Raw genomic sequence first — 25,833 nt, 5'->3', positions numbered from 1 at the left:
CACCCTGGGATGTACGCATGAAGAGCGCTATATAAGAGCTTATTGTCTTGTATTGTATTGCATGGTCTGGGTGAATGCTGGGTGAGCAATCATCTGTTACATAACAAATAACTTTATTTTATGGTGAGTTATGGTTTGTGCAGCTCTGTTTATAATAGCAAGTGTCTTAATGTTACTCTGGTTTTCTGGTGTTTTGACCTGTGGGTGAAATTATAACTGTTTTGTAGGGGAGGCCCCCAAACCCCTGCTGACTCTGGACCCCCCCAGTGGAGAGATCTTCACAGGAGATACAGTGACCCTGAGCTGCAGGGCTGGCACAGATCCTGCTGGCTGGGAGTATCTCTGGTTCAAAGAAACACAGGGAGCAGCACTGACCAGCACTGACTCCAGCAGCACTGACGGGTCCAATTACACCATCCGCTCTGCTGCAGTTTCACATGGTGGAGAGTACTGGTGCCGAGCAGGGAGAGGGAGACTCGCTTTCTACACACCGTACAGTGACTCTCTCCAGCTCAGCATAACTGGTAACATAAGAAATACAATTTACTGCTTTTTATCAGTCTAGTATATGATACAGCTAATAATTCTGTAATGTTATATAATGTTACTTTTACAGTTCACCTTCACCTGGTACAACTAAAGTCAAATGAATCGTAGTGTCATTACTGTACATGCATACAAACGCACATGAGCACATGCATGTGTACACACACAGACACACACATACAAAAACAAAATCAATATTATTTTCATTGTACTTGCATACAAGCACACATGCATAAACATTTGCTGTCTGTACATCTTTGCATGCTTTTTTGTATGATTGTAGTTGCCATTTCACTGTAATCAGGTGAACTGGTTTCTCCCTAGTAGCATTGAGTTCTTCCTGTGGCTGTGGTGTAGTTTCATGACAGTTTCTCTTGCTACACAGCACACAATATTTGTCTTCTGCCTTCTGAGTATGTACTGAAAACTGCACCTGGAAATCTTAAAGCTGCTTTGCAATTCCTGACTGGGAATAACCTTTTTGCCTCAATGTTTACTTGACCTTGCACATTTAAGCTTAACTCCTTCTTTGCAATATTTCTTGCAACTTAATGCCTATTTTACATGCATTACAGGCAAGTAAAATAGGCACTTCTCTCCCACCCCTCCACCTCTGACTGCACAATGATTAGATAGACTTCCAATAATTAATTTAATTGTAATTAAATCCAAATTAAGAATATTTTAAGAAATGTCATGTCTAAGACTATTTTAAGTAAAAGTCATATTTTTCTGTTATTGTAGATAGAAATTGAAAAATAAAAAGTTTGTACTTGGCATTTTTTATTCGGTACATGCACACATATTAACTGAATTCTTCTGAACTGCTGAAGTTCTTTGTCTCTGTGCTGGCTTTTATTGTGTCCTTTACTGACAGCTCCACCACCTGCTGGGCTAACCCTGAACCCTGCATGGAGGAAGTTCTACCCCACTGAGAAAGTGACTCTCAAATGTGAGATTCAGACCCGTCAGACTGAGTGGGGTTATATGTGGTACAGAGATGGAGCCCCTATCAACAGTGCGCTCTCCAGAGAAGATGAGTACACAATCCCAGCTCTAGATCAGTCACACAGTGGAAGATACTCCTGCAGAGGAGGAATACCAGGAAGAGCTGTTTACACTGAAATGAGCAAAGATGTGATCCTGACTGTAGGTGGTGAGTAATGATGCTGTGCTGTGAAAACTACACAGACCTATATTTATGTTAATTTATACGTACCATGATTCCCATGTGCCTATACCTGTTAGTTTTGACTTCATAGATTGGTTATTTGTTTATTTATTTATATATTTTATTTTTCTTGTAAAGCACCCTGGGATGTACGCATGAAGAGCGCTATATAAGAGCTTATTGTATTGTATGGTCTGGGTGAATGCTGGGTGAGCAATCATCTGTTACATAACAAATAACTTTATTATATGGTGAGTTATGGTTTGTGCAGTCCTGTTTATAATAGCAAGTGTCTTAATGTTACTCTGGTTTTCTAGTGTTTTACCTGCGGGTGAAATTATACCTGTTTTGTAGGGGAGGCCCCCAAACCCCTGCTGGCTGTGGACCCCCCCAGTGGAGAGATCTTCACAGGAGATACAGTGACCCTGAGCTGCAGGGCTGGCACAGATCCTGCTGGCTGGGAGTATCTCTGGTTCAAAGAAACACAGGGAACAGCACTGAACAGCACTGACTCCAGCAGCACTGATGGGTCCAATTACACCATCCACTCTGCTGCAGTTTCACATGGTGGAGAGTACTGCTGCCGAGCAAGGAGAGGGAGACCCCCTTTCTACACACCGTACAGTGACTCTCTCCAGCTCAACATAACTGGTAACATAATAAATACATTTCACTGCTTTTTATCAGTCTAGTATATGATACAGCTAATTATTATGTAATGATATTATAATGTTACTTTCACAGTTCACCTTCACCTGGTACAACTAAAATAAAATGAATCGTAGTGCCATTACTATACATGCATACAAACACACATGAGCACATGCATGTCTACACACACAGACACACATACAAAAACAAAATAAATATTATTTTCATTGTACTTGCATACAAGCACACATGCATAAACATTTGTTGTCTGAACATTTTTGCATGCTTTTTTGTATGATCGTAGTTGCCATTTCACTGTAATCAGGGGAACTGGTTTCTCTCTAGGAGCATTGAGTTCTTCCTGTAGTTGTGGTGTAGTTTCATGACAGTTTCTCTTGCTACACAGCACAAGATATTTGTCTTCTGCCTTCTGAGTGTGTACTGAAAACTGCACCTGGAAATCTTAAAGCTGCTTTGCAATTCCTGACTGGGAATAACGTTTTTGCCTCAGTGTTTACTTGACCTTGCACATTTAAGCTTCTTTTTGCAATATTTCTTGCAACTTAATGCCTATTTTACATGCATTACAGGCAAGTAAAATAGGCACTTCTCTCCCACCCCTCCACCTCTGACTGCACAATGATTAGATAGACTTCCAATAATTCATTTAATTGTAATTAAAGCCAAATTAAGAATATTTTAAGAAATGTCATCTCAAAGACTATTTTTAAGTACAAGTCATATTTTTGTGTTATTGTAGATAGAAGTTGAAAAAAAAAGTTTGTACTTGGCATTTTTTATTCAGTTAATGCACACATATTAACTGAATTCTTCTGAACTGCTGAAATTCTTTGTCCCTGAGCTTGGTTTGATTGTGTCCTGTGCTGGCAGCTCCACCGCCTGCTGTGCTATCCCTGAACCCTGCATGGAGGAAGTTCTACCCCACTGAGAAAGTGACTCTCAAATGTGAGATTAAGTTCATTCAGACTGAGTGGAGTTATCTGTGGTACAGAGATGGAGCCTCTATGAACAGTGCGCTCTCCAGAGGAAATGAGTACACAATCCCAGCTCTAGATCAGTCACACAGTGGAAGATACTCCTGCAGAGGGAGAATACCAGGAAGAGCTGTTTACACTAAAATGAGCAATGATGTGAGCCTGACTGTAGATGGTGAGTAATGTTGCTGTGCTGTGAAAACTACACAGACCTATATTTATGTTAATTTATACATACCATGATTCTCATGTGCCTATTCCTCTTAGTTTTGACTTCTTAGGTTGGTTATTTATTTATTTATATTTTTTATTTTTTTTGTAAAGCACCCTGGGGTGTACGCATGAAGAGCGCTATATAAGAGCTTTTTGTATTGTATTGTATTGTATTGTATGGTCTGGGTGATTGCTGGGTGAGCAGTCATCTGTTACATAACAAATAACTTTATTATATGGTCTCCAGCTCAGCATAACTGGTAACATAAGAAATCCATTTTACTGCTTTATTTCTCAGTCTAGTATATGATAAAGCAAATAATTCTGAAATGTTCTATATGGTATATGACCAAAAGGATCTGGACACTCTTTGGTCTGGGGATGTTTTTAATTGTTTGGGCTAGGCCCCTTAGTTCTAGTGAAGGCTAATTTTAATTCTACAGAATACAATCACATTCTAGACTATTCTGTGCTTCCCCTACACTTTGGGGGAAAGCCCTTGCCTGTTTAAACATGACAGTGTCACCGGGCAATCTGCGACATCGAAGTGCAAACATACATGCACCAAATAAGTGATATTTTAAATCATGTTTTGGGCATGGCGCTTTGATGTATTATAATTCATAGTTGTGCACGATGCTCTAATCAACCATTTCCTAATCATTGTGGCGTTTCAGCTCGTCCTCAGGCTGTGCTGACTCTGGAGACTGCATGGACAGAGATCTTCAGGTCAGACAGTCTGACTCTGAGGTGTCAGGTTGAGGGGAGCTCTGCTGAGTGGAACTACACATGGTACAGAGACGGACGGCATCTTCCACTGGACCTCAGCAGGGTCAGACTCACACTCACCGCTGGAAACGACTCTTACAGCAGTGAATATAAATGCAGAGGAAACCGAACAGGCCAACCGTCTTACACAGAGATCAGCGAAGGATTTAGAGAAAACAACATTGGTGAGTTCCACTCCTTTTGTCAGGCTATTAATGAAATGTGCCTCACCCAAGACCACTTCCTCCACCACCCTTCAAGCGCTTGTGGTGAGCACAGCATGTGAAAGGAAATCACGCTATCTTGTTTGCAATAGACTCAGTCAGTACTCCACAGTGCACCATGGTATTTTGAGTTTAAGGATAAGCAGTCGAAGCCAATCCATGCAGCTAATGCAGCCAATGTAGTTCAGCCATTACAGGTCATAATGCTGGTCATTTATAATGAGTTGCATGATTTTGGGTCCCTCCCTTTGTTTTGTGTTCCCTTGTCTGTCAGGCCTAAAGCGGAAAGTTCTGGTTTCTGTGGCCAGCTCAGTCTTGCTCGGACTCATCCTCACAGTCTTGGGCTGTGTTTGCCTGAGAAGGAAAAGGCAGTTGGGTGAGTGTGAATTGTGCCACCGGCTCATTGCGTTTCTTTTACATTACAGGCATTTACCACAGCAATGTACAGAACTTCTGCATTTTCACATAGTTCCAATTTATACAGCTGGATTCCATACTAAAGCAATCCAGATTAAGTGTGTTGATCAAGGGTACCTTTGGCAGTGTGGTACTTTGGAATCAAACCTGCAAGTTTACAAGTGGAGCTCCTTCCCCATGGCACTACACTGCTACTGTGTTCACTGTTCCACATTGGTCAACATGTTGTGGAGAGTCCTCATTCAAATGACTTGGTTTTATATTGAGCACAGGAAATGTAGGAGTAGGGAAAACGTGCAATATGGGCTACAGACAGTATTATCTGAAGTACTGAACATATTGTTTAAAGATGTATAGAAACAAAAATACAGAAAACTAACATTGTTTAAATTAACTGACTGCCTCTATCCCATGTGTGTGTGTATTCCACTGTGTTAAACAGCTTACAAGATGACACCACAGAATGACATGTTTTTGTCAAAGCCACCCACAGGTGAGAAATTTACTGTTTCCATTTCCCCTTGTTAATATTTCTGACCTCTTAGTGAGTCATTTTGTGCTGTGAATGTCTTTGTCTCACAGGAGGCCCTTAAAAGATGAAGTCTGTCCACCCATCTAATCTGCACCAGAGAACCTACTTATTGAATACCGTACTTACTTTTACAGACCACAATACCTTTGTCAGACCATACTTAGAGTATTGTGTGCAGTTCTGGGGACTGTACTAGAACAAAGATATAAAGGAAATGGTTCAGAGAAGGGCAACCAAATTGGTTCCTGATATGAAAGATAAAAGCTAGAACGAGGGGGTATAAATGGAAATTAGCAAAAGCCAACTTCCGCACAAACATTAGAAAGTATTTTTTCACCCAGGCAGTAAATAGTCACTGTGTGGATTAGTTTGCCGTGTCATGTAGTAGAGGCAGAAACTCTGGGGGTTCTCAAGGCCAGGTTTGATATGGTGCTAGATGCCATCTAGTTTGTAGGTAACCCGAGCACCAAGTACACTTTAGTGGTAGGAAAATGGCGAACACTGTTGGGCTGAATGGCCAGTTATGTTATGTTACTTTTTCTCTGCCTTACAATATGTATTTCAGAAAACCTGTGTGCGGACCTTGAACATGTCAGTAATGAAGAACAATCCACTGAAGCAAAAGGTATTTCCTAATTTATGATGTATTGTTAGACCATTTTGTTGAAAAAGGTCTTTTCATAGTGAACTTTTACTTCAGGTTCTGATACCACAAATCCTTCTGAGCATAGATATTGTTTTCTGTTTGGAAAGAAAATCCAACAATGACAAAAAAAAGGCATTGTCCCTCATTCACCTTTGAGTACACAATTATAAAATAAATTTGGATTTCATGTTTTTTTTGATAAATTAGTATATATATTTTTGCAAAAAGGTATTACTGAATTCAATTAATTTTTATAGCATACCAGTAAATTGACCGTTAATTCTGTAATTTAGTGCCTTTTTCTCAGAATTTTTTGTTATTTAATTCATTATATTTATATTGTATTTGTAGCTGCTTGCAGCATTGAACTTTATTCTATTCTGGACCTGAAAACAAAGACTGAAGGTACTATCTTTATCCAATTCTTTCTTTGTTTTCATTTTATTTTTAATTGATGCTAATTCATAATGTATGTAAAAAAGAAAATGTAATGCATTATCATTATCTATAGATGCATGACTATGTGACTTGGTTGCCTGAATACATTGTTACATTTTGATATATGCCAGTTCAACGAGTTTTGCTTCCATAATGACTGACACCTATGTGAACATGTATATTCCTTAATATTTTTTCACATCTCTTGTTTGCTTTCATAGTACTCCCACCAAAACAGAATCCAGAAGATCTCACATCATTCAAAGGTACTGCGGTACTCTGTAAACTCGGCTTGGCTGTATTTTGATAATTTGGTTTGCCCATATTTCTGTTTGTGATATTGCTTCTCTGAATCTGTAGTTGTGACTATTTCTCATTTGTTTTAGCTGGCCAGTGAAGAGGAAAATCATCTCGCTCAGGACCAGCGCAGATGGCTGTGATCGCAAAGGAAAGAATGAGGATTTTATGTAATGAAGGAAAATGTCATTTTCATACATTAAATAAAAGATGTATCACTGTAGGTGTATCCAAAGCACTGATCCCAGAGTACATGGCTTACCTTTATGTTGGATACATGTGCTTGATTTTATTTCAGCTTAAAAGCTTTTATTTGTGCTTTTTTTTTATTTATATCTTACGACATACATAGTTTGATTGTATCCTAATTTTTATTTTTTTCTTAAATTTTAGCCATATGTGTGATATTCCTTACATAATGACAGGAGAAATTTAATCAAAATTTTAACCCCCAGGTAACTGAAATCTTGCCGATGTTTTTCTTGCCCAATGCATCTAAAAGTTTTTGTCAAGCTAAATCAATGTGTTTTTTTAATGGTGTAAATTACTCTGCATTCTAGTAGGAATATTCAGAATACTGATGATCACCTATGTAAGAAACCCCTCAGATACACCAAACAGGTCACCAACAGAACTTATAACATCAAGGTCGCCAACTGTAAGAAACCCCTCTGCATACCAAACAGCGGAAGTATCTGAGTGGCTAAGGAATGCATGTAGTTTTACTGCAACGGGATTAATTTAATGTTATCTTGATTATATAGTGTTTTAACCTTTCCTCTGGGCTAACGGTTAGGTATAGAAGAAGGAGACTGCTGTCCGCCAGTAGTGTGGCTCAATACGGTTCGCTGTCTATCTTGGTTGACGTGGAGGTGACTTGCTTGTGTAGCCTGCATAAATACATTGTGTATCCTGCTATGACACTAGTGTACAGGTGAGTGACTGCAGGGTGCAGATATCCTTGGATCTAAGTGTTAGAACCTAAAAACGGCTGGGTGTGCAGTGGTAAGAGTCAAAGAGGAATCCCAGCTTAAAATGAATGCAGTTTATTGTTTAGTAATAATAACAATATGCAATTGTGCAAAATGTGAGTGGTGAAATGTCTATACGCATATGCATATGCGCAGGAGAGTGTTGACAAGTCTCTCTGAACCATTGCACTTCTCTCTTTATATAAATAGATATATACTACAGGCCTATTTCTAAATTACCTTTTATAGATAAGTTCTTAGAAAAAGTGGTTGCTAAGCAGCTAACAGCTGTCTTAGACGAGCACAACATTTTAGAGAAGTTTCAGTCTGGCTTCCGTCGGTTGCACTCAACAGAAACAGCTCTTCTCAGAGTGTCAAATGATCTGCTAATGAAGGGTGATGCAGGAGAATGTTCTGTATTGGTTCTGTTAGATCTCAGTTCTGCTTTTGATACGGTGGACCCACCGTATTTTGATTGAGAGGCTCAGGCAGTGGGTGGGTATTTCTGGATCAGCTTTGGATTGGTTTTCCTCGTACCTGTCAGACAGGACTTTCTCGGTTACAGTCCATAATTATGTCTCATCAGCTGAATCTCTTTTTTGTGGTGTTCCCCAAGGTTCTGTCCTAGGCCCGCTGCTGTTTATAATGTACTTGCTTCCTCTCGGGCAGATAATAAGCAATTTTAATTATGTCTCCTCCTATTGTTATGCGGACGATATTCAATTATACTTTTCGTTTAAGCCTCAAAATGCTGCTGCTAAGCTCCTGACCAGGTCCCCCAAAAGGTCTCACGTAATGCCAATCCTGAAATCTCTCCACTGGCTTCCTATCAAATTCAGAATCCATTTCAAGATTTTTGTAATTGTTTGCAGAGCCTTGCATGGTCAGGCACCTGTCTACATTAAAGAGCTACTGCAGCCATATAAGCCCAGTAGGAATCTAAGGTCCTCTGATCAGGGTTTGTTGGTTATTCCTCGCTCCAGGCTCAAAACAAAAGGAGACTGTGCTTTTGAGGTTATAGCCCCGAAACTCTGGAACTCTCTCCCATTGGACTTAAGAATTGTGGACAGGTGGACTCCTTTAAAAAGCAGCTTAACCCTCTGGGGTCGAGAGCTCCGCCGTTGGAGCTCGACAAGATGAAATTAACTTTCGTTTCTATTTGGATGATTCATTGCACGTGCTGTTATCATACAGACGCAACAAAAACATTGACAGAAACCTTAGAATCGCGACTTTCCAATGCGCCCATTGGCAAATAATATGAATTGTTTTAAAAGTTTTAAATTTGATCAATTAGACCATGTATGCTTCGTTAAACTTTACTCATTACTATGTGAATTTTGCTCAGCAGGAAGTCCGCCAAAATCGCATTCACATGTTAACAACATTATAATTACTCTCCATAGAAGGAGACTAAAGGAGGGGCGATGCGAGATCCATGTGAGAAATGCCAAGTCTGCGAAAGCGGGCTTGTTTGTGCTGTTAAAGCAGTTTTTGTCATTTTGTCAGTACCTGAGAACCAAACGGCTTGCCTCCTTCATTTAAACCCTGCACTACCATCTGCGAGGTGGGAGCTGGCACTCAAGCTACGAGGAGCTCCAAGCTGGGATCAGCTAGCTGCAAGGTGCGAGCTAGCTCGAAGCTCTGAGGTGCGAGGTTTGAGCTCGGATCAAGAAACTGGGAGTGGCTCGGGGAGCTGGGAGCTCGCAGTTGAGGATGGAACTCTTACTGAAAAAGTAGTTAAGCAGTAGAAATGCCACAGCGGTCAGCTGTTACAACTTTTTAAGAAAATAAACAATCTGCCGTCATGAAATGCACATGGCTCCCCGTTTGTGACTTTTGCTAAACATATGCGTTGAACATTCTGATATAATTTGAATGTCAAGAGTGTCAGTATTGCATAAGGGAATGAAGTTATTAACGCCTACTTAGTGACATGTATTAGCTAGCTCGAGAACAGTGGATGACAGAGACGTCTTGTTCACTTTCATGTTTTAAGTAAAATACAAGTAACGTTAATCTACAAATTAAATTTAACTAGACCCCCAAAGCAATGTAAAGCAAGAAACTAGACTACGCCTGGGAGGGAAACTATCAAGAAAGGCTGTTAACATTACAGGTATTTAGCCAACACTTATGCAGAGTGACTTACACAACTTCTTACTTTGCATCTAGTTTTATAGCTGGATATAACGCGTGTATGCAGGTTCGTGTCTGTATATAGTTTTGGACTTTTTCTGTGCATGGTTTATGAGACGTAGCTTTAACCACACTGATGTTTCCAGCCAATGCCTGACCACAGCTGTATTAAAAGAATGCAACATATCCGCTAAAATCAGCCAGCGCTGCAGGGTTATACCTGTTAGAGAAAGAGCAGGGGAGAGAAAGCTCAACGTGTATGAGGTCACCACAGCAATAGGTAAGTTTTTTATTCTGTCTTTCTTATCACTGAATTGAAACAAGAAGGATTCACACTCAGAATCAAAATAACATTGTGAATGATGCATTCTAGGTGTGAATGAGTCACTGCGTGATGTATCATTGTGTAGATGAGATCAGCATCCTTTTTTTGAACACAACCTGTTACGTGTTTACGAAGTGCGAGTGGAAGGTATGCTGTCTCCCAAGGTAAGGGTAAATGGGGTCCCTGTGAGCAGAAAGTGCTTTTCAAGATTTATAATCGCCCAAAAAGAGAGAAAGATTTGTTGATTTCGTGGTTGGCGGGGTGCACAAAAAGCTGGTGGTTGGCGGGGTGCAGGAACCGCTGGTGGTTGGCGGGGTGCAGGAACCGCTGGTGGACGGGGTTTGGGCAACCGCTCACTTTTTTTTAGCCGCCAGCTCCGCCCCGCTGAACGCAAATATAGCACATTTGATCGCGAGCTCCTCGGCCTTTATTTAGCTGTGCGACACTTTCGTTTCCTGCTCGAGGGCCACACATTCACTGCCTTCGTAGACCACAAACCTTTGGCTCTAGCTATGGCTAAAGCTTCGGAGCCATGGTCCGCCCGTCAACAAAGGCAGTTAGCGTTCAATTCGGAGTTCGCCACGGACATTCAGCACGTCGCTGAAAAGGACAACGTGGCGGCAGACCGTCTTTCATGATCTACGGCGGGCGCGGTCCATTTCGGTGTAGATTACACTCAGATGGCTGCTGACCAAGCGTCTGACCCCGAAGTGCAGGCGTTACGCACGCCGACCACAGGCCTGCAGCTGCAGGATGCGAGTTTCGGTACTTCCTGCCTGCTGCTCCTTTGCGATGTGTCCACTGGCGTCGCGAGACCAGCGGTGCCCTGGGGTTTGGCGGCGGCGGCGTGTTTTCGATGCTTTGCACAACCTGTCCCATCCGGGCCGCCAGGCGTCGCAAACATTAATGTCCGAGAAGTTTGTGTGGCACGGCCTGAAGAAGGATGTCGGGGACTGGGCGAATGCCTGCTTGGCATGTCAACGTGTTGAGGTTCACAAGCACACCAAGGCTCCTTTAGGTGCCGTTCGCCATCCCTGAAAGGCGTTTTGACCACGAGCTCGGATCAGCTAGCTGCAAGGTGCAAGCTCCGAGCTCAGATCAGCTAGCTACGAGGTGCAAGCTCCGAGCTCGGATCAGCTAGCTACTTTCTTTTTTTCTGTTTTTTCCAAATTTTCCTGTTGAGATAATATCTACACAACATTTCTGTGCCCTTCATATGTACTGGGTTTGCTTTAAGGGTGAATAACTGGATCTGGATCAGGACTCTTCGAGGTCGTCTCCACGGCAACGGCCGTGTCCTCGTCATCAGTATCAGACGGCAGAGACAATGTTGAGACTGTGGTGGAGATGAAGTCCATGGACTTACACACACACGCACACGAAGATACGTAACACACACACCACCTCCTACTCAACGCCTTCTTGGCTCCCACCCCCCCTCCCCCCGTTACAGTGCAGTCTGCTGAGGGTTGATGCGATGCGCCTGAGCGGCTGCGCGCTCCCCCCAGTGTCTGTGCTGCGACACTTCCCCTCCCCGACACCCTGCCCCCTACCACATGTGCAAGTCTTCGAGTTTTGTTGTAATGTTTGTAATGTTTTTATGATGTTGCTATGTGCTGAGGTTTTTCTTCGTTTCAATGAAACGAGTGCCCTCTCGTTTCATTGAAAGGACAGTTTTTTTCCTCCTCCTTCCTCCTGTTCTCTCATTTCTCATCTAATAAGTTGGCGCCGCAGATGGCTGCCTCGGTGTGTTGACCAAAACAAATTCCTCGTATGTGTAAACGTACTTGGCAATAAAATACGATTCTGATTCTGAACTGGAATAGCTAATAAAATGTTATTTTTTTCCCCCGGTAGGCCTTGTTGTCCTGACTGTCTTTGTACAAGAGACAGGCAAGTATTTTCATTATTCATGCACATCTTATTTATTTTATTGTTCTGTACTTTATCCATAAAGAGTCATTCAGAAATTTGTAAGTAAAGACCTTGAAATAAAGAGGAAATTGCGGCTGATACAATGTCAGTTACATTGAATTTAGTACACAAATTCACCATCTGCTGACAAAGCAAACAACTGTAATGTCATGTCTTGTGTTGCTGATTTCAGAGTTCTCCTTTGCTAAAACTAGATTAAAATGAATCAGTGTCATTATTAAGGCACATGCACACTCGTATGTCAGTGTATGTTGTCAAACATGCACAGAAGCAAGGGTAGTGTAGCGGTATAAGCACTCGCCTACCACCTCAGAGACCTGGGTTCAATCCCCGGCAGTGGTACTTTCGGCTGGGTGAAGACGCTGTGTTCGCGGGTGTGAAGCCAGTGAGGGTATGAGTCCTGAGCATTAGCGACTCCTACTGATTGGTCAGGGCGCCTGTCCAGCAGGGAGGGCATCTGGGGGAGATAGCATGAACCTCTGCTCGCGTTACTCTCTCCCAGTGAAACTCCTCGCTGTCAGGTGAAAAGAATCGGCTGCCGACTCCACATGTATCGGAGGAGACCGACAGAGGATAACGCATCGACTGAGGAATTGGTATGTACGACTAAATTGGGCAGAAAAATGGCACAAATAAACAAACCAAAAAACACATGCACAGAAGCAAGGATTTCATTTATTGTAGATTCATTCATCTAAAAAACATTTTATAATCATTCTGGTGTTTCAGCTCGTCCTCAGGCTGTGCCTACCCTGGAGACTATGATGACATTTTGTGGTAATTTCATAAATAAATTACAACTCTTTTATTTTTTTTCATCTGTCCAGTATAAGATGAGGCAAACTCTACATAACTATTAACAAAATTAAATGTAGTGTTTATTTTCAATCTGCCTAGTATAAGATAAAGCTAAATTCTTTAATGTTACTGATAGTGTTGATTTCCGAGTTCACTTCTGCTACAAAAAAAATTAAATTAATTATTGTGCCATTATTATCACACACAAATAGTAGATATTTAAATAGTAAATATTATTAAGTAAATTATATTTTGAATCATGTTTTTTGCGCATAGATTTATATGAATTATCATGCGATAATTTTAGAATTTAACTGTCAGCATCTGGACTGTAATACATTCTTTTGGCCAAAAGATGGCACCCATAGACTTTTGGTTTCCTTTTGTTTCTGTCTTTGAGATTGTCTTGGTAATATGTTCCACCTGTGTCTTAATTGTGTTGTGTATTTAAGTTGCCGTTTTGTAGCTGTCTTTGCTCAGTCTTTGCCTGGTCTACCTTGAGTAAGTGCTACCTTGTGCTTGCTTTTGTTGGACTGTTGCTGTGCTTGAAAACTCTCTTGTGTTTAGTTTCATTATGAGTTTTTTGTATTTTGAAATATTTTGTATTTTGAAACTTGTTTACAAGTTTTTTGGATCGTGTTCTTTGGAACCTAAAGACTGTTGTGCCTAATTACATTCCTGTGTATATTTTTTGGAATCCAGTTTTTTTGTTCTCTGCTTTTGGGTTCATCAGTCTTTGAGTCTAGCCCAGTGGTAGAGCTCTAGACTCCGACCACAAGGACAAGGGTTAAAATCCTGACCCCGTCCTGATATCATCCATTTCATGATCATTCTGGCTGTGCTAGCCCTGGAGACTGAATAAAGCTATTACATTCTCATATCTCGTGTTTGCGTTCATAGTACCCCCACCAAAAGAGGATCCAGAAGATCTCACAACAAAGGTACTGTGATGCACTGTTAACTCTACCTGGGTGTATTTTGATGATTTGTTTTGGCCATATTTCTGTTCGTGACACTGCTTCTGTGAATCTGTAGTTGTGACCATTTCTCATTTGTTTTAGCTGGCCAGTGAAGAGAAAAACATCTCGCTTAGGACCAGTGCAGATGGCTGTGATCGCAAAGCAAAGAGTGAGGATTTCATGTAATGTAGGAAAAGGTCATCCCATGGTTTCTGAGATGACTGTACTGTATGTGTATCCAGAGCACTGATCTCTGACTACATGGCTTACCTTTAGACTGCATGCATGTGCTTCATTTCATGAGCTTTTTTTTTTTTTACTACTTACGACATAGCTGTGAAATTATAAGGCATTCAAGTCTTGATATGTTAACCTTTATTCTTCAAATGTTCAGTTTGATTTCATCCTAATTATTTGTTTCTTTCATTTTCACCATGTGTGTTATATTCTTTCATAATGACTGGAGAAATTGAATTAAGATTCCAACCCGCAAGTAACAGAGCTTGCTGATGTTTTGCTTGCCCAAACATGTAAAAGGTTTTTAACATGTTTAAGTAATGTGTTTTTTATGGTGTAAATTACTCTGCATTCTAATAGGAACATTCAGAATACTGATGATTGCCAAGTACAATTTTTTTTTTACGTGGAAGCACAATACTATTCAAAATGCATTACTCAGATTTGTATTTCCTGCAGAATACATTAGGTGGCGCCACTGTTCTAGAACAGAAAATACTGCTATTTTAAACTTGATTGGACTTATTTAATCGAATTGACAAACTTATACATGCTTGTATTTTATCGATGTTGATAGACTTGGTTACAGAAAATATACATTTATAATTCAACTTAAGATTGAGGAACTACATATTGTATATCAAAACATTGTTTTATTAATGTGAAAATATACTGGGAAGATCATATTACCTGTTGAAAGCTTTTTAATGCTCTTAAAAGGAAAAAGTATTACAGCCAAAAATGAACTTGAGCAAAGCAGGGGTCACTATATCAGATGTGAAAGACAACAAACATATTTTATTGTGCCCATATGCTATGGATTGACCCTGTTTCTTCTTTCAATAAGTGAAAAATTCACTCCAGTTAGGTGAAATGTGGTTCATGCTGCAGTTTAATGTTGGCCAGACAGGACCCAAAAAAGTCACCAGTTCTAGCTTTACTAGAGGCAACCACTGTACAGCTTACCTCTTGCACACGGTAACACTCCACGCGTTGCTGTCAAAACGAAAGTAAAAGCCAAAGAAAAAAATGCGCTTAACAAAAGCAGGGAAATCAGCTGTAGGTGATGGCTTCCCGCAGCGCGTCTACAGACGGCCTTCTGACATTTCGTCTTCCCTATCGAGTTACTAAAGTAGCGCAATTTACTCGCGGAAGTATTTTCCCGATATGGTCATAGACATGACTATAAATTTACTGGTAGAACATTTCGACACGGTAGGAAGAGTCTCCAGCAATCGTCCGAGTGCGTGTGGGACTTGGCTAGAAACTGGGGAAAAGGCAATGTCTAGTTACCGTGGAATACCTCTCGGTTGCGAGGCGAGCTGCCTTTTTAAAGATAGCCGGCGTCTTGTACAAAACCGCGGCACGCGCGGCTTGTTTCACTCTCGTCTGGTGCGGCTGGGTGTCTGTCTGCGTGCGCACGCAGCCGTGCTGAGGCGTTCCTGCAATATCCAGAGCGCTGTAGCGTCAGCAAGGGGCGGTGTTTGCTGGTGTGAAACGGGAAGTGGGTGGTGTGGTGTGGTGGAGAGCTGAGCCCCGACCGGCGACCATAAAAGGCATACGGAACTATTCAGTGACAATGGACTTGGCAAAGTTTTGTGCGTTATGACACTAAACTATGCTATCTGCAGAGAGAACCCAATAATTCCAAGCGCTCTGGTAAAGCCAGTCGTATACGGGCCTTACAAATGTGTACACAAACAGCCTTTGCCTTAACCCCGTGGAGTGGGTTCAGTTGCATTCGTTCAGTTGCATTATGGTGAAATTAAACCAGCCTGGTAACACGACATACCGTTTGAAAGTGTCACAACTCACGGTTCTATCTCTATAACCCATTTTACGGTGGCAATGATTTAGCGAAAACGGTCTCTTATCTTCTAACATGTGGGACGCCAAAAAAAGCTTGGGGGTTCCTCACCTTCAGTGCGTTTTGGAAATCCACGGACGACAAGATCACGGAAAAGTCGGTGTCTTTTTCACGAGAAGGATCCAGTGAACAAAATCCACAGCAATTTTTCATCCAAAAAAGTGCAGAGGGCTTGTTTAGTGAAGGACTTGATTCAAATGTATATAGGTGAGCATCTAAATACATTCTTACAATATATGTATTATTATATGGGTGGCATGATTCCCAGGTAGAACACTGCCTTTGTTCCAAGGTACTTAACCTGCAATGCTTCAGTAGCTGTATATCCAGCTGTATTCGTGGATGCAATGTAAATGCTATGTAAAATGCTGTCGCTCGGGATACGAGCGTCTGCTAAATGCCTGCAATGTAGGCCTAATATTCAGTACTCTTACAAATAAGGAGTAGGCCTGATTTTGAATGATACATGTGGTGTGAAATTGTGGTGCGTGTTTTAAATATTTACGGGGGTGGGGTATTTGGTTAAAAAAACTTATCAATGGACTTCAGTTAATGGATTAGTAAACTGGATAGCTGATGTAGATATTTTCTACAGTCTTCCAGACCTGCTGCTGCCAGAGGTGGCAAGGGGAGAGCAAGGGGAGCTGGTGGTGGAGAGTGGCAGGCGCAGGAAAAGTGAGAATTTCCGCAAACGTCTTCAACTAGCACATAGTATACAATATATAGTATTTTACATCTATAAACACCCATAATATCATTATGAGACGTAGCTTTAACCACACTGATGTTTCCAGACAATGCCTGACCACAGCTGTATTAATAGAATGAAACATATCCGCTAACAAAACCAACCAGCGCTGCAGGGTTATACCTGTTAGAGAAAGAGCAGGGGAGAGAAAGCTCAACATGCATGAGTTCACCACAGCAATAGGTGAGTTTTTCCATTTTGTCTTTCTTATAGTGAATTAAAACAAGAATGAATTACACTCAGAATCAGAATAACATTGTAAATGATGCATTCTAGGTGTGAATGAGTCACTATGTATCACTGTGTGAATAAGAACATCGTCCTGTTCTGTGGAATTAATATAATTCAGCCATAAAGTACATTTCCTTCTCATTTCTTGAACACAACCTGTTACATGTTTATGAAGTACTAATAAAATAACATCGCAAACTGGAGCGGATGGTATGCTATCTCCCTAAGTGTAGGTTTATAAGGTCCCCGTGCTTTCAAAGTGCTTTTCAGGCTTTACCATCAAAATAACTACGCTGAACACTGCCTCTCACTCGTACATACAAATATTACCCTCTGTTCCCTTCTATACATCAATGACATAAGAAGGCTTTTGGCATTTCTTTTGTTTCTCTCCTGTTTTTTTTTTGTGTCTTCCAAAGGTTCTTCATGAAGTCATATGTACACAAAATGACTGTGCCCTACATTTGTGCTGCTAAATTGCCTTATTGGTAAATTTTCATTTTCTTTTTTTTCCTCCAGTCGGACTAGTTGTCCTGATATACTTTGTACAAGAGGCTGGCAAGTATATTTATTATTCATGTGCATCCAATTATATACTGCTTTCTTCATAAAGACCATTTATAAAAGAAATGGGGTATTGACCCAAACAGAATGTTTTAGCTTATTAATTGTACATTGTGCTTACATATAGAACACAACAAACTCAGTATCCACTGTATCTTCATGTCCCTCAAATATGAGCAAGTTTTCTTTCTTTTATTAAAATAAAACATGCCATTTTAATTTGAAACTAACTACACTGCTCTAACACAAATTCATTTTCAAGCAAATTTTGTGAAATTGCCAATCAATAAGTAAACATTGGCTGTTTGTGAACATTTTTGCCTGCTGTTAGTTAATGTTGAATGCATGTTTTAGGAAGCCATTTCACATCCTTTGTTTTCACTGGGATAATATTTCTTCTCTAGAGACCAGAGCTCGAATTGTCCTGACTGCTGATCCGCAGAGGTCAAATGTGTGGTCAGGGGAGACTGTGCGTCTTACCTGTAAGGTTGAGGATTCAGATCCATTCATCCGATGGGAATATACCTGGAAGAAGCTAAGAGAAGCTAAAGAGACCACATTCAAGTCCTATACTGGAGAAGGATTCTCTACTTATATCCTGAGTCGTGTGACTGAGTCTGACAGTGCTCAGTATAGGTGTGAAGCAAAGACTGAAAATCGCAAGATAATCAGCTCTCCACATACTCTGACAGTGACATGTAAGACAAGATATTAGCATTTTACTTGCAGAATATACTTCTCTTCAAAGAGATGTATATTTAGAAAATCGTATTTCTGTTTTTTTGATGAGCAACAGAACCTCTTAAATTCAAAGATGTGAAAAAAAAAACTGTAGAGCAAGAGTAGCGTGTGTACAGGAGAACAGAACGAACATGCTAACATATTAGTGATTGAAAAGGAAGTGAGTTTGTCAGGCTGTCTTCATTGGGCTGCCTGTTCACATTGATGCTCCTAAAGTGTAACCACATTCTAATTGTGCACACTGCAGTTGAAGGCACGTGATTGTGACTAAAAGCCAGCATTTGCAGCAATGCATTTGTAAGTTAAGGGCAAAAATAAATTGCTTTGTAGTCCACATCTTTCTTCATAATCTGGAATATGCACATGTAGTTCTTCCTGTTACTTCACTGTTTTTAGCATGCCTTATTACGCTCTTGTGACTGTAAAATTGGCACAGAGACAGTTGGAGCTTCATTATAACTAATTGTGTTTATATTTTGATGGAAGTGAAGTTCTTTGTCCCTGTGCTGGGTTTGATTGTGTCCTGTACTGGCAGCTCTACAATCTTCTGTGATAACTCTGAACCCTGCATGGAGGAAGTTCTATCCCACTGAGAAAGTGACTCTCAAATGTGAGATTCAGTCCCGTCAGACTGAGTGGGGTTATCTGTGGTACAGAGATGGAGCTCCTATCAACAATGCGCTCTCCAGAGGAAATGAGTTCACAATCCCAGCTCTAGATCAGTCACACAGAGGAAGATACTCCTGCAGAGGAGGAACACCAGGAAGCCCTGTTTACACTGAAATGAGCAAAGATGTGACTCTGACTGTAGATGGTGAGTAATGTTGTTGTGCTGTGAGAGCTAGCTAGACATATATTAATGCTTATTTAAAAGTTCAATAATTAATATCCAGCATTTGCAAATGATTTTTTTTTGTTACCTTTGTAATATTATATAGAAGGTTGTCGACTGACAGGCATCAGCAATCCATAAAAAGCAGGTATTCCTGTGACTCCATCTTCATCTTGTACTTTGTTTCCTGGTCTGTCCAGCACTCCCACCCGTGGTTCTGACTCTACAGACTGGATGGACAAACATCTTTAACAGAGAGAGAGCGACTCTGCACTGTGACATTCAGGACCCCTCTCCTGTGTGGATACATAAATGGTACAGAGATGGACGAGAACTTCCTGTGGACATGAATGAGGACACCTATGAGATCCTGTCTGCTGCTCAATCAGACGCAGGAACATACTCATGTCAAGGACAACATAAGGAAAGAGTACTTTTTACTGGCAGCAGCAATATGGTTGCACTCAAAGTTAACGGTAAGATCTCATTTATTACATAATGATACAAATGTAATAATTAAAATGTAGTATTTCGATTTATGCTAAATTTTTTACTTTAAATGTAATGTTGTGGATTGTTCTTTGTGGCCTGTTTATTAGGGTTAGTTTCTTAAAGTAGCATCTGAAATGTATGTTCACCCCCCCACCAACAATATTAAATGATGTGTTTTAACCTGCGGGTAAAATTATACCTGTTTTGTAGGGGAGGCCCCCAAACCCCTGCTGACTCTGGAGCCCCCCAGTGGAGAGATCTTCACAGGAGATACAGTGACCCTGAGCTGTAAGGCTGGCACTGATCCTGCTGGCTGGGAGTATCTCTGGTTCAAAAAAACACGGGGAGCAGCACTGACTAGCACTGACTCCAGCAGCACTGACGGGTCCAGTTACACCATCCGCTCTGCTGCAGTTTCACATGGTGGAGAGTACTGGTGCAGAGCAGGGAGAGGGAAACCCCCTTTCTACACACTGTACAGTGACTCTCTCCAGCTCAGCATATCTGGTAACATAAGAAATACATTTCACTGCTTTTTATCAATCTAGTATCTAATACAGCTAATAATTCTGTAATGTTATTTAATGTTACTTTTACAGTTCACCTTCACCTGGTACAACTAAAATAAAATGAATCGTAGTGCCATTACTGTACATGCATACAAACGCACATGAGCACATGCATGTCTACACACATACAAAAACAAAATAAATATTATTTTCATTGTACGTGCATACAAGCACAAATGCATAAACATTTGCTGTCTGAACATTTTTGCATGCTTTTTTGTATGATCGTAGTTGCCATTTCACTGTAATCAGGGGAACTGGTTTCTCTCTAGTAGCATTGAGTTCTTCGTGTAAGTTGTGGTGTAGTTTTATGACAGTTTCTCTTGCTACACAGCACAAGATATTTGTCTTCTGCCTTCTGAGTGTGTACTGAAAACTGCACCTGGAAATCTTAAAGCTGCTTTGCAATTCCTGTCTGGGAATAATCTTTTTGCCTCAATGTTTACTTGACCTCGCACATTTAAGCTTAACTCCTTCTTTGCAAGGAGTTTTCTTGCAACTTAATGCCTATTTTACATGCATTACAGGCAAGTCAAATAGGCACTTCTCTCCCACCCCTCCACCTCTGACTGCACAATGATTAGATAGACTTCCAATAATTAATTAAATTGTAATTAAATCCAAATTAAGAATATTTTAAGAAAAGTCATGTCTAAGACTGTTTTTAACTACAAGTAATATTTTTGTGTTATTGTAGATAGAAATTGAAAATTTTTTGTCCCAGTGCTGGGTTTGATTGTGTCCTGTACTGGCAGCTCCACCGCCTGCTGTGCTAACCCTGAACCCTGCATGGAGGAAGTTCTACCCCACTGAGAAAGTGACTCTCAAATGTGAGATTCAGTCCCGTCAGACTGGGTGGAGTTATCTGTGGTACAGAGATGGAGCCTCTATGAACAGTGCGCTCTCCAGAGGAAATGAGTACACAATCCCAGCTCTAGATCAGTCACACAGAGGAAGATACTCCTGCAGAGGAGGTTTACCAGGAAGAGATGTTTACACTGAAATGAGCAAAGATGTGACTCTGACCGTAGATGGTGAGTAATCTTGTTGTGCTGTGAAAATATGTTATACATATATTTATGTTCATGTATGAGTGTAATAATTTTCAGTACTTGGAAATGACTCCGTTTTTAAAAACTCATTAATACTGTGTAGAAAGGTGTTGAGAAGCAGGTGTTTCTGTGACTCCATCTTCATCTTACACTTTGTTTCCTGGTCTGTTTCATCACTATATTTTGTCACTCATCTGATTGTAAAACTGGCTCAGAGACAGATGGAGCTTCATTATAACTAATTGTGTTTATATTTTGACAGTTAGTAGATGCTATTAACCAAGGCACTTTGCAAATTTAAAAAAAATGTATGTAATCTTAGAAATGTTTACTGACTCGTGAATACATGTAACAGGAAGATTGCTGAACCCCTGCTGAAAAGCCTGTGAAATTAAGGAGAAAATAAAGTATTTCTGAGAAGGTGAAGTTCTTTGTCACAGTGCTGGGTTTAATTGTGTCCTGTACTGGCAGCTCCACCACCTGCTGTGCTAACCCTGAACCCTGCATGGAGGACGTTCTACCCCACTGAGAAAGTGACTCTCAAATGTGAGATTCAGTCCCGTCAGACTGAGTGGGGTTATCTGTGGTACAGAGATGGAGCCCCTATCAACAGTGCGCTCTCCAGAGGAAATGAGTTCACAATCCCAGCTCTAGATCAGTCACACAATGGGAGATACTCCTGCAGAGGGAAAATACCAGGAAGAGATGTTTACACTGAAATGACCAAAGATGTGACTCTGACTGTAGATGGTGAGTAATGTTGTTGTGCTGTGAAAATTACGTGTACCTAAATTCATATTCATGAATAAGAGTAATAATTTTCAGTGCTTGGAAATGACTCCTTTGTTCACTCTGTAACACTGTGTAGAAAGGTGTTGACAAAATCAATCAAGAAAGCTTGCATTTGCCATTGATCTTTTTTTACCATTTGTGTAAAAAGTTATGGACTGAAGAGCGTGAGCACTCCACGTAAAACAGGTATTTCTGTGACTCCATCTTCATCTTGCTCTTTGTGTCCTGGTCTGCCCAGCACTCCCACCCGTGGTTCTGACTGTACAGACTGGATGGACAAACATCTTTAACAGAGAGAGAGTGACTCTGCACTGTGACATTCAGGACCGTTCTCCTGTGTGGATGCATAAATGGTACAGAGATGGACGAGAACTTCCTGTGGGCACAGCTGAGGACACCTATGAGATCCTGTCTGTTGTTCAGTCAGACTCAGGGACATACACATGTAAAGGAGAGCATAAGGAAAGAGTACGGTACACTGGCAGCAGCAATATGGTTGCACTCAAAGTTAATGGTAAGCTGTCGTGTATTACTTAAAAATACAAATTTAATGTATAAAATCCAGTGGAAACACATTCTCTGGCGTGATGAATCATGCTTCACTATCTGGCAGTCTGACATACAAATCTGGGTTTGGCAGAATGCATCGTGCCAACTGTAAAGTTTGGTGGAGGAGGAATAATGGTCTGGGGCTGTTTTCCATGGGTTGGACTAGGCCCCTTAGATCCATTGAAGGGAAATCTTAATGCTACACCATGCAATGACATTCTAGAGAATTGTGTGCTTCCAACTTTATGGCAACAGTTTGGGGAAGGACCTTTCCCGTTTCCGCAAGCCAATGCCCCTGTGCACAAAGTATGGTCTATAAAGAAATTGTTTGCCGAGTTTGGTTTGGAAGAACTTGACTGGCCTGCACAGAGCACTGACCTCTACCCCATCACACATCGTTAGGATGAATTGGAATGCCGACTGCGAACCAGGCCTTAATCGCAAAATCAGTGCCTGACCGCAGTAGTGCTTTTGTGACTGAATGGAAACAAATCCTTGCAGCCATGTTCCAAAATCTACTGGACGGGGAGTGGAGACTGTTACAGCAGCAAATGGGGGTCTAACTACATGTTCATGTTCATGGTTTTGAAATGATATGTTCAACAAGTACATATGGGTATCCACATACTTTTGGAAATGTAGCGTATGAACTGATTATTAGCCTATGTATTTCTTAATAATTTGGAGCACCCACATGTAGTTCTTCGTTACTTCACTATATTTTGCTTCATGCCTTTTTACGCTCTTATGACTGTAAAAATGGCCCCGAGACAGATGGAGCTTCATTATTATTCATTTTCTTTATATTTTGACACTTAGTAGATGCCAGTAACCAAGGCACTTTGCAAAATTATTATTTTACTCTGTAAAATGAAATTTTTTGTCGGCTTAGAAATTTTCACCGATTCATGAATACATGTATCAGGAAGATTCCTGAACCCCTGCTGAAAAGACTGTGAAATGTATAAGAAAAAATACATTTCTGAGGAGGTGAAATTCTTTGTCCCTGTGCTGGTTTTGATTGTGTCCTGTACTGGCAGCTCCACCGCCTGCTGTGCTATCCCTGAACCCTGCATGGAGGAAGTTCTACCCCACTGAGAAAGTGACTCTCAAATGTGAGATTCAGACCCGTCAGACTGGGTGGAGTTATCTGTGGTACAGAGATGGAGCCCCTTTCAACAGTGAGGACTCCAGTAGTGGAAATGAGTTCACAATCCCAGCTCTAGATCAGTCACACAGTGGAAAATACTCCTGCAGAGGGAAAATACCAGGAAGAGATGTTTACACTAACGTTAGCAACGATGTGACACTTAATGTAGATGGTGAGTAATGTTGTTGTGCTGTGAAAATAACTTTGACTTAAATTTATGTTCATGTATAAGAGTAATAATTTTCAGCATTTGCAAATGACTCATTTTTTTTTTAACTCTGTTATATTGTGTATTGTTATATAAGGTATTTACAAGAGCAATTGATGAAAAGAGGTATTCCTGTGACTCCATCTTCATCTTGCACTTTGTTTCCTGGTCTGTCCAGCACTCCCACCCGTGGTTCTGACTCTACAGACTAGATGGACAAACATCTTTAACAGAGAGAGAGCGGCTCTGCACTGTGACATTCAGGACCGCTCTGCTGTGTGGATGCATAAATGGTACCGAGATGGACAAGAACTTCCTGTGGGCACAGCTGAGGACGCCTATGAGATCCTGTCTGCTGTTCAGTCAGATGCAGGAACATACACATGTCAAGGACAGCATAAGGAAAGAGTACTGTACACTGGCATCAGCAGTACAGTTGCACTCAAAGTTTCTGGTAAGATGTCATTTATTACATAACGATACAAATGTAATAATTAAAATTTAGCATTTCCATTTACTTTTATTGGTTAATGTTGTAATGTTGTGGCTTGTTCTTTGTGCAGGCCTGTTTATTATGTTGTGTTTTAATGTAGCATCTGAAATGTATGTTTACTCTGGTTTCCTGGTGTTTTAACCCGTGTGTGAAATTGTGAATTGTGAAACTGTTTTGTAGGGGAGGCCCCAAAACCCCTGCTGACTCTGGACCCCCCCAGTGGAGAGATCTTCACAGGAGATACAGTGACCCTAAGATGTAGGGCTGGCACAGATCCTGCTGGCTGGGAGTATCTGTGGTACAAAGAAACACAGGGAGCAGCACTGACCAGCACTGACTCCAGCAGCACTGACGGGTCCAGTTACACCATCCGCTCTGCTGCAGTTTCACATGGTGGAGAGTACTGGTGCAGAGCAGGGAGAGGGAGACCCGCTTTCTACACACTGTACAGTGACTCTCTCCAGCTCAACATAACTGGTAACATAAGAAATACATTTTACTGTTTTATTTCTCAGTCTAGTATATGATAAAGAAAATAATTCCGAAATGTTCTATACGGTATATGACCAAAAGTATCTGGACACTCTTTGGTCTGGGGATGTTTTTAATTGTTTGGGCTAGGCCCCTTAGTTCTAGTGAAGGCTAATTTTAATTCTACAGAATACAATCACATTCTAGACTATTCTGTGCTTCCCCTACACTTTTGGGGAAGGCCCTTGCCTGTTTAAACATGACAGTGCCACCGGGGAAACAGCGACATCAAAGTGAAAACATACATGCACCAAATAAGTGATATTTTAAATCATGTTTTGGGCATGGCGTTTTTATGTATTATAATTTATCGTTGAGCATGATGCTCTAATCAACCATTTCCTAATCATTGTGGCGTTTCAGCTCGTCCTCAGGCTGTGCTGACTCTGGAGACTGCGTGGACAGAGATCTTCAGGTCAGCCAGTCTGACTCTGAGGTGTCAGGTTGAGGGGAGCTCTGCTGAGTGGAACTACACGTGGTACAGAGACGGACGGCATCTTCCACTGGACCCCAGTGGGGACAGACTCACACTCACCGCTGGAAATGACTCTTACAGTAGTGAATATAAATGCAGAGGAAACAGAACAGGCCAACCGTCTTACACAGAGATCAGCGAGGGATTTAGAGAAAACAACATTGGTGAGTTCCACTCCTTTTGTCAGGGTATTAATGAAATGTGCCTCACCCAAGACCACTTCCTCCACCACCCTTCAAGCACTCGTGGTGAGCACAGCATGTGAAAGAAAATCACG

General features: G+C 41.1%; 1 protein-coding gene and 1 long non-coding RNA gene across 3 annotated transcripts in view; both read left to right on the top strand.

Moving 5' to 3' along the window:
- LOC118211441 (hemicentin-1-like) overlaps positions 1-25,833 on the top strand; it is a 202,790-nt gene that overhangs the window by 43,332 nt on the left and 133,625 nt on the right. Inside the window, exons 13-32 of the mRNA XM_035388640.1 lie at positions 228-524; positions 1,424-1,702; positions 2,072-2,368; positions 3,260-3,538; positions 4,254-4,529; positions 4,843-4,944; positions 5,428-5,478; positions 6,083-6,142; positions 6,515-6,568; positions 6,823-6,875; positions 18,004-18,370; positions 18,949-19,227; positions 19,446-19,721; positions 19,948-20,244; positions 21,062-21,340; positions 21,830-22,108; positions 22,389-22,664; positions 23,740-24,021; positions 24,236-24,511; positions 24,731-25,027. Of these exons, the coding sequence (XP_035244531.1) occupies positions 228-524; positions 1,424-1,702; positions 2,072-2,368; positions 3,260-3,538; positions 4,254-4,529; positions 4,843-4,944; positions 5,428-5,478; positions 6,083-6,142; positions 6,515-6,568; positions 6,823-6,875; positions 18,004-18,370; positions 18,949-19,227; positions 19,446-19,721; positions 19,948-20,244; positions 21,062-21,340; positions 21,830-22,108; positions 22,389-22,664; positions 23,740-24,021; positions 24,236-24,511; positions 24,731-25,027 (4,656 nt within the window). The remainder of the gene's footprint in view (positions 1-227; positions 525-1,423; positions 1,703-2,071; positions 2,369-3,259; positions 3,539-4,253; positions 4,530-4,842; positions 4,945-5,427; positions 5,479-6,082; positions 6,143-6,514; positions 6,569-6,822; positions 6,876-18,003; positions 18,371-18,948; positions 19,228-19,445; positions 19,722-19,947; positions 20,245-21,061; positions 21,341-21,829; positions 22,109-22,388; positions 22,665-23,739; positions 24,022-24,235; positions 24,512-24,730; positions 25,028-25,833) is intronic.
- Positions 12,707-14,216, top strand: LOC118211689. Of its 2 annotated transcripts, XR_004762057.1 has the most exons (4): positions 12,707-12,864; positions 12,998-13,045; positions 13,967-14,007; positions 14,128-14,141. It is a non-coding gene; the product is annotated as an uncharacterized LOC118211689 (long non-coding RNA). The 2 variants fall into 2 exon arrangements; XR_004762058.1 differs by lacking the exon at positions 12,998-13,045 and having other exon boundaries at positions 14,128-14,216.

Source organism: Anguilla anguilla, chromosome 13, assembly GCF_013347855.1.
Source record: "Anguilla anguilla isolate fAngAng1 chromosome 13, fAngAng1.pri, whole genome shotgun sequence".
Taxonomy (NCBI): domain Eukaryota; kingdom Metazoa; phylum Chordata; class Actinopteri; order Anguilliformes; family Anguillidae; genus Anguilla; species Anguilla anguilla.
Note: the sequence above shows the minus strand (reverse complement) of the source record. Positions and strands in the feature narration are given on the sequence as shown.